Raw genomic sequence first — 20,586 nt, 5'->3', positions numbered from 1 at the left:
GGATCGGCCTCTAACGACGAGGTCTGCACAGCATGACGAGCACCGCCAATCCTGATAATTTCTCTGCGTTGTGTCAGCACCGAATGAAATCTGAACCCAAGCGGGCCCGGCCGGCTTAAAAAATGAGAAAAAAGAATGGCAGTCGCTTAACTTTCCTAGTATGGTGATCAAAACCCTTCAACGGGTTTGTATTGGGTTAATTTACAAACAGACAACTTGAGCATACGCTAGTAAAAAAAAAACCACTCCGGCGTTCAAATTAGGCGCGCTGCTGGTGAGAACTGCTTGGACTTAACGCCTTGCTATACAGCCCGAAGAAAAAAAACACCTAAGTATTTATAACTGTTGGCTTGCTCCATGCAATGGTGATGATCCTAGCTTGTATTCGTACTGACACAGTACTATTTTTCGGGTTATGCGGACACACGATTTTCTCTTTGTTTAAAACCATACCCCAGTCATTGAAACAACCAGTAGATATAGCTGTAGTAAATCCAGGCTTATCGGCAAGGATGCAGCTCCCCGAAATTGTAGCTTCGTGGCCCGGCGGGAACGAAATAGGAAGGCCAAAGAGATCTCAAGTAAAAGCTTTCCACTATAACAAAGGGGAAAAGTAACTCCGGAACCTGCATCTTTAAAATGTCTTCCAGGTGCCTTTTAGTACGCACACAACTGCCATCCTGCCGCCAGAGGCTAAACGTTGGGAATGCGGATAGCTTGAGAGAACAAGCAGAAATGCGAGTCGTAGGTGCGCGATGCGGCGCCTCTATTCACCTTGATATAGAAAGCTGGTTGAAAAATGCAAAAAAAAAAAAAAAAAAACTTTGGAACCGCGCCTTGTGACCTAAATGGAGCGTCCAACGGAGCGCTGAATGGGAGGCCGCAAAGCCGCGCTCTCCAAGCAAAGTGACGGAGGCGGGCTTCAGAGTAATTACCTGCCAGATGAGCGCACAGAGCCGGCCGGGCTGTTGTCACACTAACGCGGCCGAGGCTTGGCAGGGTTATCGAGCGGCTAATTAGAGGATGCCCCCCGATCGGCCGGCGCGGTCCGCCAGAAGCGCTGTTCCGTGTCGCCGCTAAAAGATGCAAGCCGGTCGTCCCCAGTAGGTGCTGCTTAGAGGCTGAACGCCGAGAGTTCGCCCCGTGGGAGACGCACGAAAAGCAGTCCAGAAGCTGCCAAAGCTGTGAACGAAGATAAATCGGATAGAAGTGAAGCCATTGGGAGATTTTAACGAGCACCGAAGAGGATTTGTTCATTGCGCGAGCGGGCGCTATGCAGCACCGCGAGGACGACGAAGCAAACAAGGTACAGCTGGCCCCAGGCACAAACAAAGGAAGCAACGCAATGTTTCAGGGTTGCAGTTTATTTCGTTTTCTTTACGCGTAGTGATTCATTTCACCCGTCGCACTCGTATCCCAGCGAACGAAACAGAAGCGATCTATCTAACGGCTAAAAAGATTATGAGAGAGGATACAAGCTTAATGCCAAATGCGCTTCATTATGCTATCAACTGGAAAAGTAGAGCAAAGGCTGGCCACGTCTCCAGCCGCTTTCCGGCACTCACGACAGTCGCCGTGTGGCGGGTTGAGACTGCCCACTGGCACGCTGTCGGGCAGCATATCGCGCGACGCTTGTGCTAAACGTCACAATGGCCACACTGCTCGCGCCCATTCATTCTTGGCTTTACCTAAACTAGCCTGACATAACCTCTCCTGTGTATGCAAAGTACCTTGCGGACGTACTGAATCGAAGGACATCGGAAAGAAAAGAGTGAAGGGCTCGAATACTTGTCCAGTTCTGAGAATCGATATATATATATATATATATATATATATATATATATATATATATATATATATATATATATATATATATATATATATATATATATATATATATATATATATGTATGTATATATATATATATATATATATGTATATATATATATATATATATATATATATATGTATATATATATATATATATATATATATATATATATATATATATATATATATATATATATATATATATATATATATATATATATATATATCCCACCTGGCGGGCATTTTTTCTACACTTTCTTTCTTTCTTTCCAAATTCTTTACCTCTTTCAATGACCTACCACATCCTCACCTTTGCTTTCCGAGGTTTTCTTGACTGCCAACCCCTATTTCTGTCTTATTTCAACAAGCCCCTCATTTCCTATTCATTTCCTATATATATATATATATATATATATATATATATATATATTCGTTATTTTCGACCATGTGGAGAAGATATCCGACGTTTGCAGAGATCTCCACACACTGGCGTCCTCGCTTTGCGCCTGCATCTGAAAAGTAGCGACCGCGGCTGGGATCGAACCGGCGGCCCTGGGCTCAGGAGCACAGTGCCGCTGAGCCACCGCGGCGGGTAAACAGCGCTCCGTTCTCAGCTTCGCCCAGTTCCCAAGCGAGGATCAGACCACGCATTCGGACACCAATCATGGTTTGTCACAGTGCCGTGTGAATCGAGGAAGCTTAGATTACCAAGCTCCACCTTCAAAAAAAAAAAAAATGAATGACTGAATGAATGAATATAATTAGCTAGGAATGACTCGTTTCCACTGTTTTCCCACGACGCGTGATGTCATTGCGGCGAACAGCGTAAGCGCCGCGTTGTGCTACGGCGCAACCTTAAAAAGGGCTGCTCCGTATGGATGGGCTCCGCACTCGAAACGTAAAATCACGCTGAGAATTCGAAAGAGCACCAAGTTATAGCGATAAGGCAATTGACAGCTTAAGCTAACTTGTAACATCGCGACGCCACCAAAATTGAAAGAAATGCATTGCATTTGCGGTGATGTATTTCTCACCGGAACCAGAAAACAAAACATTATCCCAAAAACGTATTAACGAACGGGGATTCAGCAAATCAAGAAAGCACGCTTACTCGGCCAGAACCCTCTATTTGTTCAGCGGTCTTAAAATAGTTTGCCGGTTTCCTCTGCTGGATGTCTTCCTTTGCTATATTTCCACAGTACCGCTTGAGGAAGTTTAAACCAAAATTGTACTCGATCTCACCAACCAGTTCGGCGTTTCTAAAGACGCCACAAAAGTGTCCAAAGTAGGAACCTGTGACAAGATATCAATTTACATGAAGGGTTCAAAAATTAAAACGAGCGCAAAGGACGAGGACACAGAAACACAGTAGACGGGACGAGCGCTCGTCCCGTCTACTGTGCCTGTTGGGTTCGAAAACATCCGCAACCACTTGAAGAATGTGCGGTTTCATCATTGCCTATACATTGTACCTTGTTCGACCAAGCGGCGGCGACCACGAGGCGGAGATCAGAGCCGAACCACGCTGAACCTGGCATCACATGAAGTGTTCTCGCTCTGCCAGGAACTCGTGCGAGCGGCCATGGACATACGATATCCCAACGGATCGCGCGGAGCTACGTGGCCGACAATGCCAGCGCACGCACGTGTGCGTTATGACGCCTTCGCAGGTGGCGTGATAATGGTGTGATGTTTGCACCACAATGGGAAAGCGCACCACATTGCGGAGGATCCATTGAACTCGAGGTGACCCTGTGAATTACGAAGAATGAGGCAAGGACCGTGCAAGACCGCAAGCGACGAATGATCGCCTTGAGAGAGGCGGTTGTGCATCGGATAATTGGCCGGAAGGAACACGGACCGGACATTTCGTCTGCAGCCAATGGGAAGTTCACGAAAGGGGAAGTGCTGTTCTTTGATTGGACTGCAGGGAATCCTTTGTGTTTAGAAAGCCTATATAACCTCTTGTAAATACACTCTAAATAGAGCAGGAGACGCATTAAACACTCTCTTCTCTCAGATGTCGTGGTTGTCTGATCCTCAAGGTGCCAGCAGATAACGAGTTCGTCTTCATTCCCCATGTCAGCGGCATCCATCTGCCGCTCAACCAGCAAGGCGAACGTAAAGAAGAGAGGGGAAGAACCTGACTGTGTTTCTGTGTCCTGTGACGCCCAACAAAGCATTCTATTACATGAAGGGGCCGATAGAATGCCGTTATAACCGTATTCAGTTAGCTTCAGTGCATAATAGAAAGACGATACTGTAAATCATAGTTATAACGAGAACTAGATTTCAAATAAAGCAATTACATCATAATGGTGGTTTACAGCATGTTATAGCCAAAAAAAAAAAAAAAAAAAACAACAACCCGCAATGGATGAATAACTTATGCAGGCGAAATGGCAATTGACATCAACCCGATTTGAAGGAGAAGCGTTTACCCATTATCATTATCATCATCATCATAGTTGTTGTCTTCGTCAGGACTGTAGGCGTCATCACCATCACAGAGTTCCTTTACACAGGTCCCCTCAGATATGCCCCCTTCGAGAAGCCTATAGAGAAACTTTACCCGACTGTAGTGTTACTCGATATTCTATATCAGGATATATGCTACAATGATTTGTTATATAGAGGAACTACATGCAGGAAATCTACCGGATTCTAATCCCAATAGGTTGTTGTAGCAACTTCGGATCCTTAAATTTATTGACCACCGATTTTCGTGCAGCGAAAAGCTACATCACGGTGAAGTCGAAGATTCGCAGTCTTTTATTTATGTCACGCGAAAATACGATCACACTAAGCGTAATTTATTGTGACGACACATTGGCTGAGAATATAATTGGTTGGGGCTTAGCTCAGCTCAGCTAACCTTGGATATGCAAAGCAAAAGCTTGGCTTAGTCTGGTTGAGCCTTGGTTTCGCTTGGTTAACCCTTGATGTAGCTGTATTGCCAACTACGGCTCAAAGCCATTCGGTCCCGTGCAACGCTCACAGAAGGAGGCCCGGCCTCGCTGTCATTCTCGGCGAACGCGGCGTTCCTTTTTCACGGCGAACGCGGCGCAAGATGAGTCACATAGCGCGACACGACCCAGCGGCACATGCGTGGGAGGCTGCGGGTTTGGTCGGCTGCCGATCAGCTGAGCGGCCGCTCCCGTCACGGCCGCCGCCGCTAGTTGAGCAGAACGACTGAAAACGGGACCTTGTGCGCCGCGCCGACAGCGGGCCCGGCGAATCCCACGATGCGCTTCGAGGGGCCCAGAGTTCGATATATCGGATGTGAACTTCGTTATAAGGAATATGTTTCCCATGTATTTCCGTAACTGAAATATTTTTGTTCGATATATAGCATACTTCGCTCTATCCGGGTTCGTTATAGCCGGGTTTGACTGTATATCCATTGTGAGCGAAATCGCGTTCGATATAAAAAGTTTTAAATGCGTGCAATTTTTACCAGAATTATTCAAGGGTACGATATAGACAAAAATTCGATATATCCGTGTTCGATATAAACGGACTTTACTGTAGAAGCATTGAGGTTGACACTGGCAGAAGTGAAACGCTCCGAGGACTCTCTCGTACCTCGGGAAACTAGAAAGTGGACGAGGCTGCTCGCAGGGGCCCACAAATTAGGAACAGAGGGAGGACTTTCTCCGGTAAAAATGATACGTTGCAAGAAACGCTGAATCATACACTGCGCCTTAACGCAGTGTTTACAAACTGCGCTGCGCAGGCCACACTTCTATTTGGTATTGTTGTGGCTCGCAGGAAACCGTTGAACATGCATCACTAGAGATGCAAGATGGAAGTCTCTCTTCTGAACCCCTTGCACTAGGCCTGATACGTGGGCCATTTCTCCCGCTCAGCCCAAGGCGCTAGCAGCATCATTTGCTACATTGAGGACATTGGCGCTGCTACGACAATGTGTACGACAGTTGTAGGAAGGGCAGACAATTTACTTTTTACTCAATGCGCCGGAACATGACACTACTAATTGTTGGTTTTTGAAGTTTTTCTCTCCCCCCCCCCCCTTTTTTTTTCATCTACTTTCTCTTTAGATTAAATGCATTTTTCCCCACTCCCCAGTTTAGTACACAGTAGCACGTGGGCAAAGCAGCTCATAGCGTTTTCCTCTGCAATAAGGAACCCCTGTCTCTTTTTACATGCTTGGTTTTACTTTTAAGGTTTTCATCGGACAGCGCTGACATGTTGTCAGTGTGTCCCGACTGTCCAGGTTTGGGCACTATCCCGTTAAGAAACGTCATAATAAATTTGGGCAAAGCCGCGAAAAAACGTTTACGGACCAAGAGGTTGCTAGTTTTTGTGAATTCCTCTTCACCCTTCACCAAAGGGAAAAAAGCCCTTGCAGCCTATTTGTGGGTGAAACTGTTTGTGGGTGCCAGTGACTCCATAACTCCTAAATTATCAAGAAAAAACCGAGTCACATCACTGCCGAACGGCCATGCTCGAGTACGCCGTGAGGCTTATTTAGAATGCGAAAAATTTAATGTGTGTCTTTTTAAATGCAAACTTCTCTCCGATAGAAGCATACATTTTCACCGAACGAAATTACAAAAAGGTGTGAAACGACAATGTTTTGAGCAAAGCGAATATGTATGTTTTCTCCCCTTTAACAGCAAAGTAATTGGCTCCCCTTTCCATGTGTCCTATACATGATACGTTGTTGTAACCCACACAGCGCTGCTGGGGACTCGACATGATGCCGTAATCGAGAGTGCACCCGCGCATGCCATCCACCGCCAATCGATCAAGATAGCGAGGCCTCACCAGACCAGACCAGACCAGATTAAAAGAAACATACCAAGCCGGACAAGCCCAGACAAAATTCCACTGATCCGTACTTAACGCGTCAAAATGAAGCAGACAGAGCCAGGCTAGACAGAACAAATTTGGCCAGACAAAGCCAGACAGGCAACTTCCAGGCATAGATTTTTTTCCCTCTCTTTTCGCGTTCTCTTATATTGTGTTCAATGATAATAGCAATAACTAAATAGGAAAGGTTTGGGACGCCGCACTGGCGCCTCGAGTCAGAAACGATGCGGACGGGAGGGGGCGCACATGCCGCGTCGCGACGGGCTGCTACCAGGCGAATGAAAACACACTTTGGCGGCGCCAGGGAATCCAAGCTGCAGCCTCGCGTCGATACAGCGTTGACAGAATAGCGCGCCACAGTCTGTCCAGAGCGACGGGCACAAGTATCTTATGCGATTCTGGGAAGAGCCTTCCTTCCCTGTGACAGGAGACACCAGACAGCGTACAAGGGATGCTGCCCGGCTCCCTCCTCCTTCATCGTGAATCAAATGGGCAAATTTGCACAACGAAAAAACGCTGCCATGCCGAGCAGACCATTTGCGAGTAAACAGGAGGTGCGGGAAGTAACAAAAGGGGAGCAAAGAGAATACAGAGGCACGTCTGGAGCGTTTACTGTCAACCGTTTCGCTTTCTGCTGGTCCGGCGGAGGAGCCCCCGCACAAGCAAAGCAGAGCGAATATTTTGCTTTTACTCTGTGGGGAATTCAGTTTTGTGTCCGCAACAAAGCTGCTCAAAAAACTGCGACCCCTTCTTTTCTTAAACGCCTGCCTGGCGGGAGGCCAGCGCGCCTCCTCGTATCGATTCCCACGCACGCCTCGCTTGTTTAAACACGCGTCCATTTGGGCACTTACGCTGAGTCACCAGAAACAGCGTGCCAGAGAAACGTACAAAAAGTCAATACGAAACGAAACTAGAACGATACCCGGCTGCGCAGTCTTCAGCCCTTTCCGTTATGAACGAGTTCTTTTCGGGATGTTCGGACATCGTGACGCATCCTCACACCAAGCGAATCTCTCGTGAACGTATTTGAGGCTGAGGAACGACAACGGGCGTGCACGTCAATTTTGGTGCTAGGCCGTAGTGGCGTCCTGCGATTACTCGGGTGAATAATTGCGGCAGCAACATCTCGTTAAGCTTCCGTTCCTCGAAGTATGATGGCAAGAAAGTGCCTTAGTTAACATGAATATTCTGACCAGATCGCGTGGAAAATGTGGAGACTGAATTGAAATAGGGCAGGAGAAAATGCAGTGTCCTAAATTAGCGTAAGGTTCTAGAAAATTTCCCACACCCCCTCTTCCAACATGGCGGGCTTGGATAGCCTTGGACCAGCTGGTGGACAAATTGGATTGGGTGAACCTGGCCCGGGACATCAACGACACCTGATTTTTTGTCGTGATAAGGTTTTTCTCCTTTTACACCTCCTCTACCCCGCGGTTGCCGAAAGAAACTGCACAATGACAGACTACCTCACATTTACTCAAAATCTCACATTTACCAAAACCTACCCGACCACTTCCGTTGCGCCGATCTCACTTCCACTGCAGCGACGAAAAATTAAAAAAAAAACGCCATATGATGGAGATTTTGCTTTTAACAACAAAAAAGATTAAGCATTAAGGCTCGCTATCGCATCTTCTCCGATTCAACTATCATCAGTTCAGCGTTAGGATAGATTGGAAGGTTAAAACGGGAAGTCGATTGCCCCATCGTAGACGCATGTATAAACTTTCTGAGCAATGACCCGAGGTCGTTCAGGTTCTTATTTTTCTTCGTCGCGCGTAAAGTGTTCCCGCGCACAGATTGTAAAAAGGTGGCAGCGCCAATTAAAGCGACCTTTAAGTTTTTAACTTGTGCCGGCGCGTCGCTGGGAACACTCGCTGCCGTGTGAAAACGGCTGGTAGCGCGCTTAAGTAAGGCCGCTCTGGGGAGAGTCTTGACGCCGTCCCGTAATGATCCTGTCGCCAGCCAGCGCTGAAAGCGGGGAGCCCATAGCCGAGACGGTCGTTGCTCCCGCTGTGTCATTAAGGCGGACACGTTTCGACAAGAGACACTGTAGCTACCCACGGCCTAAACACCGGCTGCATGCAACACCATCCAAGCCGTCTCGCGCCCGTGGCTGCGACCAACTTGTACTTTTGCGCGTGCAAGGAGAAAGTGCACGTTTTGCATCCCCAGCTTCCTCGCTCAAAATTCATACCTCTCAGGAACCTCGTAAAATCGTTGCAAGAAAGTGACATTTTGCACATAGCGGAAAGTCGACGTGGGTACGAAAACTGCAAAAATATTTTGCACATCTTTAACTTTTGTGTAATTCGTTGTTTAAAAGTTACTGCTCATACATTTACATGGGGCAGCTTCCATGGCTCTGGAACGTTGTACTACGGCAAAGTGAAAAGCTTGAAACTCAGCACATTGCAACCTTTCGCCCTCATAATTAGCTGGAGCTGGGCAGAAATTCCTTGCATTACACTAAAAAAATCCACAGTAATCACATCTGAAAGAATTGCTATAAGCCTGTAAGCTGCACCTGTTTCAATTAGGGGGGGGGGGGGGTTTATGCGACGAAGCCGTATATGGGCTATGAGGCGCGCCGTAATGGACGGCCCCGGATTAATTTTGACACCTAGGAATCTCTAACGTGCGCACTAATTTCGTCACACGGGCGTTTTCGCTTTTCGCCTCCATGTGAACACCAGCCGCCGCGGCCTGCATCCTTGGGCTCATCAGGATTAAGTCGACATGAACCCAAAGGCGCAGTTATTCAAAATTACCCGCCAGAGCGCTGTGCGGGCGAGACAGAGTACAGAGGGCCTTGCCACGTGTGAAGAGCAACGCCATTCGGAAGAGCGTGTCATATGGCGAGGGAAACGACAAGAAAGGAAGCGCTGTCGACCAGACTGTACCCCATTTTGTTATCGTGCACGCGAAAAATGGGAAAGGAGGCAGAAATGAGAAAACAGTTCTAAGAAACAGGCCGTTGAGAGGTGTGACCAGCATCAGGGCAGGAGACGACCTAGTTCAGTGATTGTCCCTAGATTATTTCGATCCATAGTTTATTGTCCAGGTTCGTCGTTCTCAGGGAACGCAGGATCGTTGTCTTGTGAGTGGGTGATGGTGAACGCCACTGATGTAACATCTCTTCCTGTATCAAACTTCACTGTGCGTTCGCTCCTACAGCGCACTGCGCAGAGCAGCGTCCGTGCTTTGTCTTGCCGTGCAATTGTTAGCGCATTCACTGCGCGCCTTTTGCCTGAAAACCTAGCTTTCGCTCGACAAACTAGGCTTCATCGCATTCAACCACGGCAAGATTTATGGCTACGGTTGCGTGTATGTACCATGTCCGAGACTCAAAACTCTTACTTGGATATGAGCGCCGTCGACACTTGAAAGAAATGAATTTGTTCATGCCTTTCACCTAAATTCTGCGTCACCTCAATGTCGTGCGCTAAAAAGCTTCGCTGGTTGGTGATCCACCTTCACAGAGTGGAAGGGCTCCTGATTTTTAACACGAAAGTGTTTTATTCCCGGATACGCAATGATTTGGCTGACGTCATATTCGTCACGGAAGTGACGCCAGTACAACAAAGCAAGCGGCCTGTAAAGGGTGCACCCCTGCACACAGGGTCTTCTTGCGGGGAAGCAACTTTTAGTACCAAACAATACGTTATACTTAGGGCTGTTCGTTTTCGGGTATTATATTTTAACACGAAAGTGCTTTACGCCGGGATACACCAACATTTCATTGACGTCATATCTGTCACGGAAATGAAGCCAGTACGCCTTTGCCGAAGCGACCCGCCAGCAGGACGTCGCTCGCCAAGCACACCTACAAGACAGCCACCGAGCCGCAAATCATGCTCAGCTGCAGATTTCGCTGTACATTGCACTTTCGTGTTTTACCGATTCCTATGACTGAGGAATCAACCACATTTTTCCCCCTCCATAGGCCGTTGAATGCTTTCACCTCGCGTTCCGAAGTCTTTTGCGCAGTCATTATGCTAAATGTGTACCATTAACCCGTCCAACTATCCGTATTGCTACCGAAGCACTCAGCTAGGGGATACAAAAACTTGTGAACGAGGTTTCTTTCAAAGAAATTCGTATGGTCCGGGAATCGACCCATCCCGCCGCAGCAATGGGAATAGCCTCACCATTCAGAGCACTCAGAAACTGTCCCGGCCATTTCCGCAACAGCGAAACAGTTCTAGGGCTGAGCTTGACGACGGTCGGGTGCGGTCTCGCTTCACGATCCCTTTGGAGCAGGTTTCTCCGCCGCAAAAAAACCGTTTCCAGTGTAGCAAAAATTCACAAAAAAGGTCACAGGGCTTCATATTTGGATATAAGACGCTAATATTACCCCTTAAAACATTTTTTCAGCAATCTACTTGTGTTTAAGACTGAAGCCGGCTTTAAAAAGATTGGTGTAAGCTTGGCTGTTGTAAGCTGGCTTTTCCACAATGTCTGTTGCACAGTGAAGCATGCCCATTACCGGAGGGAGTATGGTTACAGAAAAAGGCTGTACCTGTTGTTTTAGCGGAACTAAAAGATTAGCCGCCAAGACGACCTAACATTGCTTCGCTGGTCATGCGCCTTCATAGAGTCGACGGGCACTGGATTTTTTTTTTCTTTTCGCAGCTCTTCTTTCTTCCGCGTCGGCTTGCCCGCAACGCTTGCTCCTCGGCATACAAACTGTGGCGCAATGTACCGAGCCGGTTGAGCAGCACTCACCGTAGGACGACGCCCTTGACCGCGGGGAGGGACTCGAGCAGCTGGATGTCGCCGACGTCGTCTTCGATTGTGACGCCCAGGTACTCTTGGCTGGACGCCTGCGCAAACAAAGGGCGCGAGCGCGCGTCGATATGGCTGGTCGGTTGCGAACGCGAGAGGACAACGAATGACGACAACTAAACGCGCTGATTATGCGTGCAAATGAGTTCTTCCACGCAACGCTGATCTCGCAGAGAGTTTTGTGCACACACGCGACGTCCTCACGCTAATCCCCATCATACCGGAACACTGAAATTTCCTGGGTTCATAATAGGGAACGTTGATTAGCAAAGCGAGGAAGAGGTTTCTCTTTCTTTTCTTTTGAGGGGGGTGGGTGGCGGAAATGCAATTAGAAAAGAAATTATGGCATAATAACAGTGATACTTCGCGGCTTATTAAGATTCTCAGCGGAAAACAGTGTCGCAAGGTCTGAAACGCGTTCTGATTCGGGAAAGCTGTTGCAGCAGTTTTCTTTCCCATGACCCTCCGACCCCTGGCGCCTGTTTTGCTGGGTTAAATGTGCAAGCCTTATCATAGGGTTTGCAAAGCAAAATACTGCATAAGCATTTAGTTGAAAAATATGCACATAGAAAACATACCGGGAAACTGCCGTGTTCGCGATAATAAAAAAAAGGGAGAGCCCTCCTAGGGTTGAAGGTCAAATGTTTGCATTTTGTGCCCACATGCCCAACGCCACCCCACGCGGTTCCATCCTTTAGCACACAGCGTGCTTCCGTTCCGAGGCCCGCGCGCCGGCGCTCAGTCGCTGATGCCACGCTTTCCCACTGCGCAGGCGCCCCCGTGCCAGTTCAGCCCCCGTTCCGGAGGGTTTGCTTCCCCGTTTTCGCCCTACACTGAGAAAGAAACCCGGTCGGTTTTATCCTCCTATGGTTACGCATAAAAAACCGCCGGCACATTCTAGGCAAAGTATAGTGCTGGACTTGCGACCCATATCTGTAATTCCTTTTCTTTGACCTGCGACGTTTTAGGTTGAGACTTTATCGAGAGGTATTTTTATCCTTTACGTGCAGCCCAGTTACGCGGACACTTGCACTGCTCAAATAGAGCTCGGAAACAAAGCTTCAAGAATACTATTAAACAGGTCAGAACGATGAGCACGGCTAGCAGCCACTAATGTATGTATGTATGTATGTATGTATGTATGTATGTATGCATGCATGCATGTATGTATGTATGTATGTATGTATGTATGTATGTATGTATGTATGTATGTATGTATGTATGTATGTATGTATGTATGTATGTATGTATGTATGCATGTATGTATGTATGTATGTATGTATGTACGCATGCATGTGTGCGTATGTATGTATGTATGTACGCATGTATGTATGTATGTATGTATGTATGTATGTATGTATGTATGTATGTATGTATGTATGTATGTATGTATGTATGTATGTACGCATGCATGTGTGCGTATGTGTGTACGTATGTATGTATGTATGTATGTATGTATGTATGTATGTATGTATGTACGCATGCATGTGTGCGTATGTGTGTATGTATGTATGTATGTATGTATGTATGTATGTATGTATGTATGCATGTATGTATGTATGTATGTAGGTGTGTATGTATGTATGTATGCATGTATGTATGTATGTACGCATGCATGTGTGCGTATGTGTGTATGTATGTATGGATTCCGAGTCAAGAGATCCAAATAGTCAAAAGATCCAACAAGTCAAAAGGTCCAATATTGGATCTTTTGACGCGTTGGATCTTTTGACTCCTTGGATCTTTTTACTCACTGTGGACCTTTCGACCCATTGGATCTTTTGAGTCGTTGGATCTTTTGACTCGTATTGGACCTTTTGACGCGGCTAAGGCGAGTCAAAAGGTTCAACGAGTCAAAGGTCCAATATTAGACCTTCTGACTTCTACCTTTTGACGCGGCTAAGGTCAGTCAAGTGATCCAGTCTCTGTATGGGCCTCCACTTGGCGCACTTTTGGTTGCCAAGGGTCAAGACTATAGTTCCATTGCCTCTTCGTGTTTCCTACAAGGAGCGTGTTCATTCGTTCTAAGCACCATTTTCCGAGCATTATGCTAGTTTTTCTTTCAAGTATATGCATGGTGCTCTCATACAAAAACACGTTTGCGTCACGGGCATGGGAAATTATCTCAATGGTTAGCGCACATTAACAATGCAGTTTACTGGCTCCGTTCTTTTCAGTATAGGGCATTTCGGTTTCAGGGCCTTTAGGTACACGGAGCTTTCGGTACAAAAACCAATTCAATCGCGCGGTTTAGGCAGCAAGATATGTGCGTCGTGGCAGTTGCAGGCACAAAAATCTTACGTATTTATTACACGTGATCTTGCTCGCAATTCTGCGTTATTTTAACGTAGTGAAAAGGTTATGCGGCCTTACCAAATGAAGCACTATTTATCTGCGGAATAGTTGCCGGAATAACTGTAGCTTCGAGATAATATTATTGTTGCACATATCGTTTTCTTTCTAGCGACTTATTATCACCATATCTTTGTTAAAAAATCAGTGAAGGTAACATTTTTTTTCCACTTTCGAGTACCTGTGATAACAGCTGCGTAATTGATCGCCTTCGCTAGGCGATAGGAACCAGTCGCTTTCTAACTCAATCACAAAGAACTTGTAATTTTTTGGCATTTTGCATCCATGTGCTGTTCTGTTTGCTTATGACGCTACGCACATAATGCCTTATTACGAATGCGTTACCAAGGGCACCTTCTCTACCCCGCCGCACGTTTCCGTTTCGGCGTCACCCCCATTTCCAGGACATCGCTGTTTAGTGTGTTTGTGGTTTTAAATACCCAAAGGAATTTTTAATGCTTTCTGGAATATACATAGATTTAATTTGCTGAAAGGAGAGGTCATCTCTCATTTTCGGCGTTCTTCCTCGAAACATACTGGGCATACTTTGGCCGTGGCTTTGCTCTTATCCGAGACCAATGTCATCATCAGCTCCCCACCGCCTGTACCTCTTTAGCTGCACAAAAGGGGAAAATCACTTATGGAAGTGAAGCCGCACAAGCAGGGGTTGTCACTGCATTATCGAGAGTGTAAAAAAAAAAGAAAGAAAAGAAGAGGCACGCAAACTGCAACTAGCGGCTTCAGGTTATAATGACGTGCGTAAACTCGGATCGCCTGGAAACCCAGTAACGAGCTTCCCAAAGTGTAGCAATGTAGCACTGATATTCGAACTCTTGATTTTTGTGGGTGTATAAACATGAGCCATATAATGGTCATTTATTTGATGGATGTTGACTTTGATTAACAAGATGCAAGAACATTTGTCCGGAATACAGCAATCATAAAAGTCAGCGCAGCGTAGCCGAATATGAGCGACATGGGGTCGTGGCTCGTTGACAGCACTGAAGCTCATCTACACAATAACTACCAAATTATTCTAATGTATCCAATGACAGAAGAACGAGAGAAGATAACAGCTTAAGAAAAAAATGAGAAATATAAACAAGCCTGATGAATGGTGTTGTTCATAACGTTCAAATTAGCCACAGCTTAATTCGGAGCGCCAAGTGCATGTCTTCTACATTTTAGAAGCGAAAGTTCGAGCATGGGAGCCAAAACAAACAATAAAATGACGTAGTCTATAAATTGCATACCCTAGCCATGGCTCCGAAGGTTCTCATAATTCGTTGGACCTTCTGACGCGGTTTTGGAATTATTGGACCTTTTGACCCATTGGATCTCCTGACTCGTTGGATCTTTTGACTCGTTGGACCTTCTTACTCTTAAGACCTTTTGACCCGTTGGATCTTTTGACTCGGCTGTCACGCGATTATTGGATCTTTTGACTCTTTGGACCTTTTGACTCTGTATCTCTTGACCATAAGCGTGTATGTATGTATGTATGTATGTATGTATGTATGTATGTATGTATGTATGTATGCATGTATGTATGTATGTATGTATGTATGTATGTATGTATGTATGTATGTATGTATGTATGTATTGATCATTACGAAGAGAGGAAGGTCCACCAGCAGGCGTAAATCGTGTCGCCTAGGGGCGGAGAACAGCAGAAACATGACGTGAAGTTCAAAAGAAGACAGTGCAGTTACATGATAGGAGAAAACGAGTACAACGTACGGGGCCGTCCGTTGCACTGGCGTTCTTCTGTCCTCTTACTGCGTCCTTTTTTCTATAAGCACTAAAGAGAAATATCAAATATGTGGCCCTCCTTTTGCGCCACGTGTGGGGCTGGGCACTTGTTCAGGTTATTCGGACAACATCAGCGACAGCGGACTGTCCCTGAAGCAAGTTAGACCTGTACCTTTATTTGTCACTTTTCTGGCCGTGGCCAGCCCCCACGACGCTTCATTCGGGCGTATACACTGGCACCGAATCAAGCGTCGTCTCAGAAGTTATCATTCTCCTTGTGTTTCTGTTCACAATAACGAAGTCTTTTTCTCTTTTACACTCTTTCTGGCAACATCAAAATGTTCAGGTCGCTGCAATATTTCTTCAGACACCGCGTTCGGCGCCGGCGGGACGGCCACTATAGAGCGGAGTTGGTGCAACCGGCAGAAAGAACAAAGGACGTGACGATGAGAGCGGGCCGCTTAAACGATGAACATGTATGCGCTCGAGCCCTCAACGCCCGCTAATGCACGTCCGCACTAAGCGTGACGCAACTAACGGCGGCGGCGGAAACGAGCGCGCACTGACAGCCGCAAGACAGCCGAGACGCCGGCGGCGCTAGTTATAGCGGGAGTCGTGGCAGGCGCTCCGTTTTCTCGAGTTGTTCGGCTGGAAAGGGAAGCAAGGGAGCTCTGCTGCTGCTGTGGCTCGTGCTGATGGTGGTGCTGGTGGTGATGGTGGTGCTGGTGGTGATGGTGGTGCTGATTTAGAACAGAACGATGCCGCTTTAGCCACTGTGCCCCGCTTTGCGGGCCCACATCTCTCCTCCGGCTCTTTTCTTTTTTTTGCCGGCCTTTTCATGTTCGAAGCACCCATTTACCAGTGACTTCCTGTTCGGTCTTGGTAGATTGCGCCGAGGTTTTCTCGATGCTAGCGACATCACAGAGCCTCTGTTCGAGCTTGCACTTCCTTCCGCGGACGGCAGCCGCTTCCGGCGTAGACGAGTAAATGAACGGCTCTTATGCAAACTTGTCGGAAAAACCCTTCGCTAAGGTTCCCCCTTTGTTCATTTTTGTTTCGTCGCAGCAGTTGCGTAATGGGACGATAGAAAATGGAATAATAGGCTGCAGTATCGCGAACGTGGCCCTGTATATTTTTGTCGTTTAGCGTGCTGTGCGCTGCACACGAGTGCACTTACGTCTCGATAAGATGACAACGCATGTACCGTAGCTTTATTGGCCAGTTACAAAGAGAATTAGCGCCAGGTGAACATATGCCCAGTTGGCAATAAGAATCCGCATTTGTAAGCAAATCGCGCCCCTATAGTGTTTTGAGGGCGCAGTACTGCGGTGCTCCGAGTCAGTTACCCGGTGTCTGTACCGCGCACGTGGTCTGTATTTCGTCACAGTCAAGCTTAACTAACGGCCACAGCTGAAAGTACGGCATAACCCGATGATAAGGTCCATCGTAAAAATTTTCAAACCACTAAAAAAGCATTTGAGTCTAGATGGACACGCATTATTGGACTATGAGTTTCACGTGAGAAAAATCTCCCTTATCGCGATTCTGACCGACTTTTTCGCTTCTCGTGCCACAGGCTGAAGTTTATACTAGATGATCCGCCAAAGTCAGAAGCATTTCAAGCTCCTTTTTATGCCAGCATAAGGTCGCTTATGTACGCCTGAGAACCAAATTTCAAGAAAAAAAATTCTCGCTTTAAGAGCCATAAAGACAAAATACAAGTTTGTGTTATTCGAAAGATTTCTTGTTTTATATTGCCCCAGCGCTTGTCCGAAGGCAAACGAAGCTTTATTCACAAAGAAATTAATTAATTTAAGTTAAAATTTTGATTTTCCCGCTAAATCGTGCATTTTCGTGATCTGCAATGACATCACAGGAACCGACCGCTCTACTATGGTCTTTCTAGAGAACGTAACTCTGCAGCAGATTGGGAGGCCTTGTTTGCCGTTAGTGAACCTAGATGGCGCCACCATACCGTAGCAAGCCGTTTCTGCCTTTGGCACGGAGCAAGAATTTCTTTCTCCGTGGCCTTTGGTTTGTTTTTGACCGTATTTAAACCTGGCTTGTTTTTGTTCACGGAGAAAATAATTGTTTCGTGAAATATAGTGCCCGTTTGACAAGTATGGTCACGTAAGACACCGTTCCTTGCGTCAATCGGCAAGTGTAGTCTGAGACAACCCCAAAGCCCCGCAGTCACCGCAGTCGTGTGCAGCTAAAGCAAGCATAGTGCGCGCAGTACCAGGATCGGCACTACACATCGGCACTTCTGTTTACATGTGCTTTCGTAACTTCCACTGTTTGTCCCACCATTCTTACGGCTTTGAAAAGAATGTGCCCTAAATTTAAGCACAAATAGCTCGTTCGGCAAGCTTATAAGCTCTGCCTGATTCGCGTTTGCTTTTGCCGCCCTCCGCCAATCCCAGAGATGTCACATGTGACATCATAGGTTCTGTTGCGGGAAATGAGCTAGTGGGTCGCATGGCCATTCCATTTCTTCTAATTATGTAGCTTATTTGAGCGAAGTTTACGTCAAAAGTGGTGTCAGTATAATTCTAACGAGGCAATCTTTTGAATAAACCAAACTTGTGTTTTCTCTTCACGGCTCCTTTAAACAAAATTTAAAATTGTCATTTTTTGTGGCAATAAGGTCCAAAATACGGTCTGCTTAACGAACTATCGCACATATTTTTATTAGGATTGCCACATTGCGAAATTTACGTCCGAATCTGTGTCAACACTGCGTTTTTCGCAGGATTTGGAGTTTAGTTTTCGAAAAAGGCTTTACTTGACTGCTCAAAAAATATTTTTATAATAAAGTACACCAAGTAGTCTCACTTCGAAAATATTTTCGTTTTGCTTTACGCAGCGGAAGATTGTTTCAAAAATTGTTGAAATTGCGCCATTTTTGCTGCATTCTTTTCGCAAAAACAAAGAGAAAATACAATTTAATGACACTTCAGTTGAATTGCCCGAAGATACTAGGAAACACAAGTGCCACGACCATAGTTTCCTTTTTTCATCTTGTCCAGGATGTTAAAAAAATTACAAAGTTGACGCAGTTTTGGCAAACACCGCATCTCTAAAGGGTTGTCGCGTGGAGTAAACATTCTTTTCGCGCGCAATATCACAACCAGAGCTTTCTTGGAACGCGATAATAAAGAGAAATTTTTTTTAGAAAAATTCTAGAGGGTCGAGCGCAAGACCTGGGACGTTTGGCGTGGAATGACCCAAGTGTTGCTATTAATGAAGGTCCATCTCTGCAGCTCGGCAGCAAGCGCTGGTGCATTGGCATTCTGAGCCGTGTGCAGCCAGTTTCGCGCGATTAAAAGTTTGAAGGCCACGGAGAAAGGAACAAGGTAGGGGCCGAGTACGCGGCAGGACGAGGCGCTAATTAAACTTCGCAACTTCTTCCCCGGTCGGCGTTCTCACGCGCAGCCACAGCTGGGCTACCCCCAGCGCCCCGCAGTCGGGGCCCCCGTATCAGATGCGCCCTTTGCGATGGCGCACCGCGTCGCACGTCAAACGCTGCCGACGCACCTCAGCCATTGATCCGCGCGAGGGGGATCGATAGGCGTCCTCCGCGGAATCAACTGGCCCTCCACGACGGAGGGGGAGGGAGGGGGGGAATCTGGTGCCCTTGAAAGTTAACCGAGCTTGAGAGCTCGAATAAAAAAGCCCTCTCGAGCGTAGACGCGCACTGAAACCACCCGCGTGTAACGGTATGCGATATCAAACTCGCGCGCCACTTACTCAACTCCTTTTTCTTTGAATTGGAGAGCGACGGAGCGTTCTACGATGGAAGTGCCAATGATGACTTTGATAAAGCGGAATGAATACTCTTTCGAGGCATACAATGTACAAAAAGAGCCGTACGGGACGCGCGGGCGAAGCTCTTCTGCACGCGATCACACGTTCGCAAAGGGATGGCGCGGGAGGCGGACGTCTAAACGTCGAACGGAAGGCCGCCGAGGGTGTGGGACTCTTTCGAGGCGGCTGTCTCTGCTGACGGTGTCGGCTGAGACACGTGCCTCGGTTTGTACCCCCTTGTGACAGCTTTCGCCGTGGTCGGCTCACTGCAAACATGCTTATGTAAATCTGCGCAGTTCTTGAGCTACAAACATACGTCCGGAAAGGTGTAATTTAAATGCTAATTGAAAGAGGCAGTTTGTTTAATTTCCTAGCACCCTCGTAGCACGTGCTGGAGTGAGACCTGCACGCGTACGACCTCAGAGGCGCAGAAACCTTGCTTAGAGCACCGAAAATCAGCGAATTTCATTGTCCCGTATTCGAAGCGAGGGCATCACTAGCGCGTTGCTGGTGCAGTCGGCGAAAAACGTGCCGTCCCCAGTTCCGCGCAGACCAACATCGTCGCCGGAGCAGCGTGGACAGAAGCGGAGGACAAAGTTCTGCCTTCGGCGTCTATTCAATTGCGCTATCCATGGAAGGAACGACATCTGCATCATTGTTTGCATACACGTCGTCTAAAGGCCAGCCGAAAAGCGCCGTCGAACTCCTGCTGCAGCCTTACTTTAAGGAGAACTACTGCAAATCAAACTCAGCTGAAACGTCTAAACAAGGCCTGTTATTGTCTTTGCGTGCTTCGCGACATCGTGGCCCTCGGAAGCAAAAAGCTCTGACACGTACATCTCGTCAAAGCAATCTGACGGGCTAGTTAGTCTGACATGATGGAAAAAATTCGAAGGAAAAAGGACAGGACGAACAGAAAGAAGACACACCACACAGCGCAGACTAAAAAGACTGAGTTTGTTTACACGCGCGTGTATACTAATATCATGTAGACACGTGGGAACGAGAAAAAATAAAATAAGAAAAAGTAAAAGAAATAGAGACACATTCACCATGACACGCATGCGCCCTCCAACAGGTCAGTCCTCATCAGGAAATGCGATTTCTTTACCTACCATCATTAGTAAAGCAGCACTTATGCAATCCACCACCCGCACGCACAATTTCCCGGGCTTCTATTATTTCCCGCGGGAGCGAGTCACGGCTTCTGGCGAACACCC

General features: G+C 46.9%; 1 protein-coding gene across 10 annotated transcripts in view; it reads right to left on the bottom strand.

The window, feature by feature from the left end:
- Positions 1–20,586, bottom strand: part of LOC144144358 (pleckstrin homology domain-containing family G member 5-like) — a 609,370-nt gene that overhangs the window by 106,843 nt on the left and 481,941 nt on the right. For all 10 annotated transcript variants that reach the window (XM_077675777.1, XM_077675773.1, XM_077675771.1 and 7 more), the window contains one exon: positions 11,396–11,493. In XM_077675777.1, coding sequence (XP_077531903.1) covers positions 11,396–11,493 — 98 coding nt within the window. The remainder of the gene's footprint in view (positions 1–11,395; positions 11,494–20,586) is intronic.

This window comes from Haemaphysalis longicornis, unplaced genomic scaffold, assembly GCF_048455015.1.
Source record: "Haemaphysalis longicornis isolate Haplotype H1 unplaced genomic scaffold, Haemaphysalis longicornis Haplotype H1 scaffold_7, whole genome shotgun sequence".
NCBI lineage: Eukaryota > Metazoa > Arthropoda > Arachnida > Ixodida > Ixodidae > Haemaphysalis > Haemaphysalis longicornis.
Note: the sequence above shows the minus strand (reverse complement) of the source record. Positions and strands in the feature narration are given on the sequence as shown.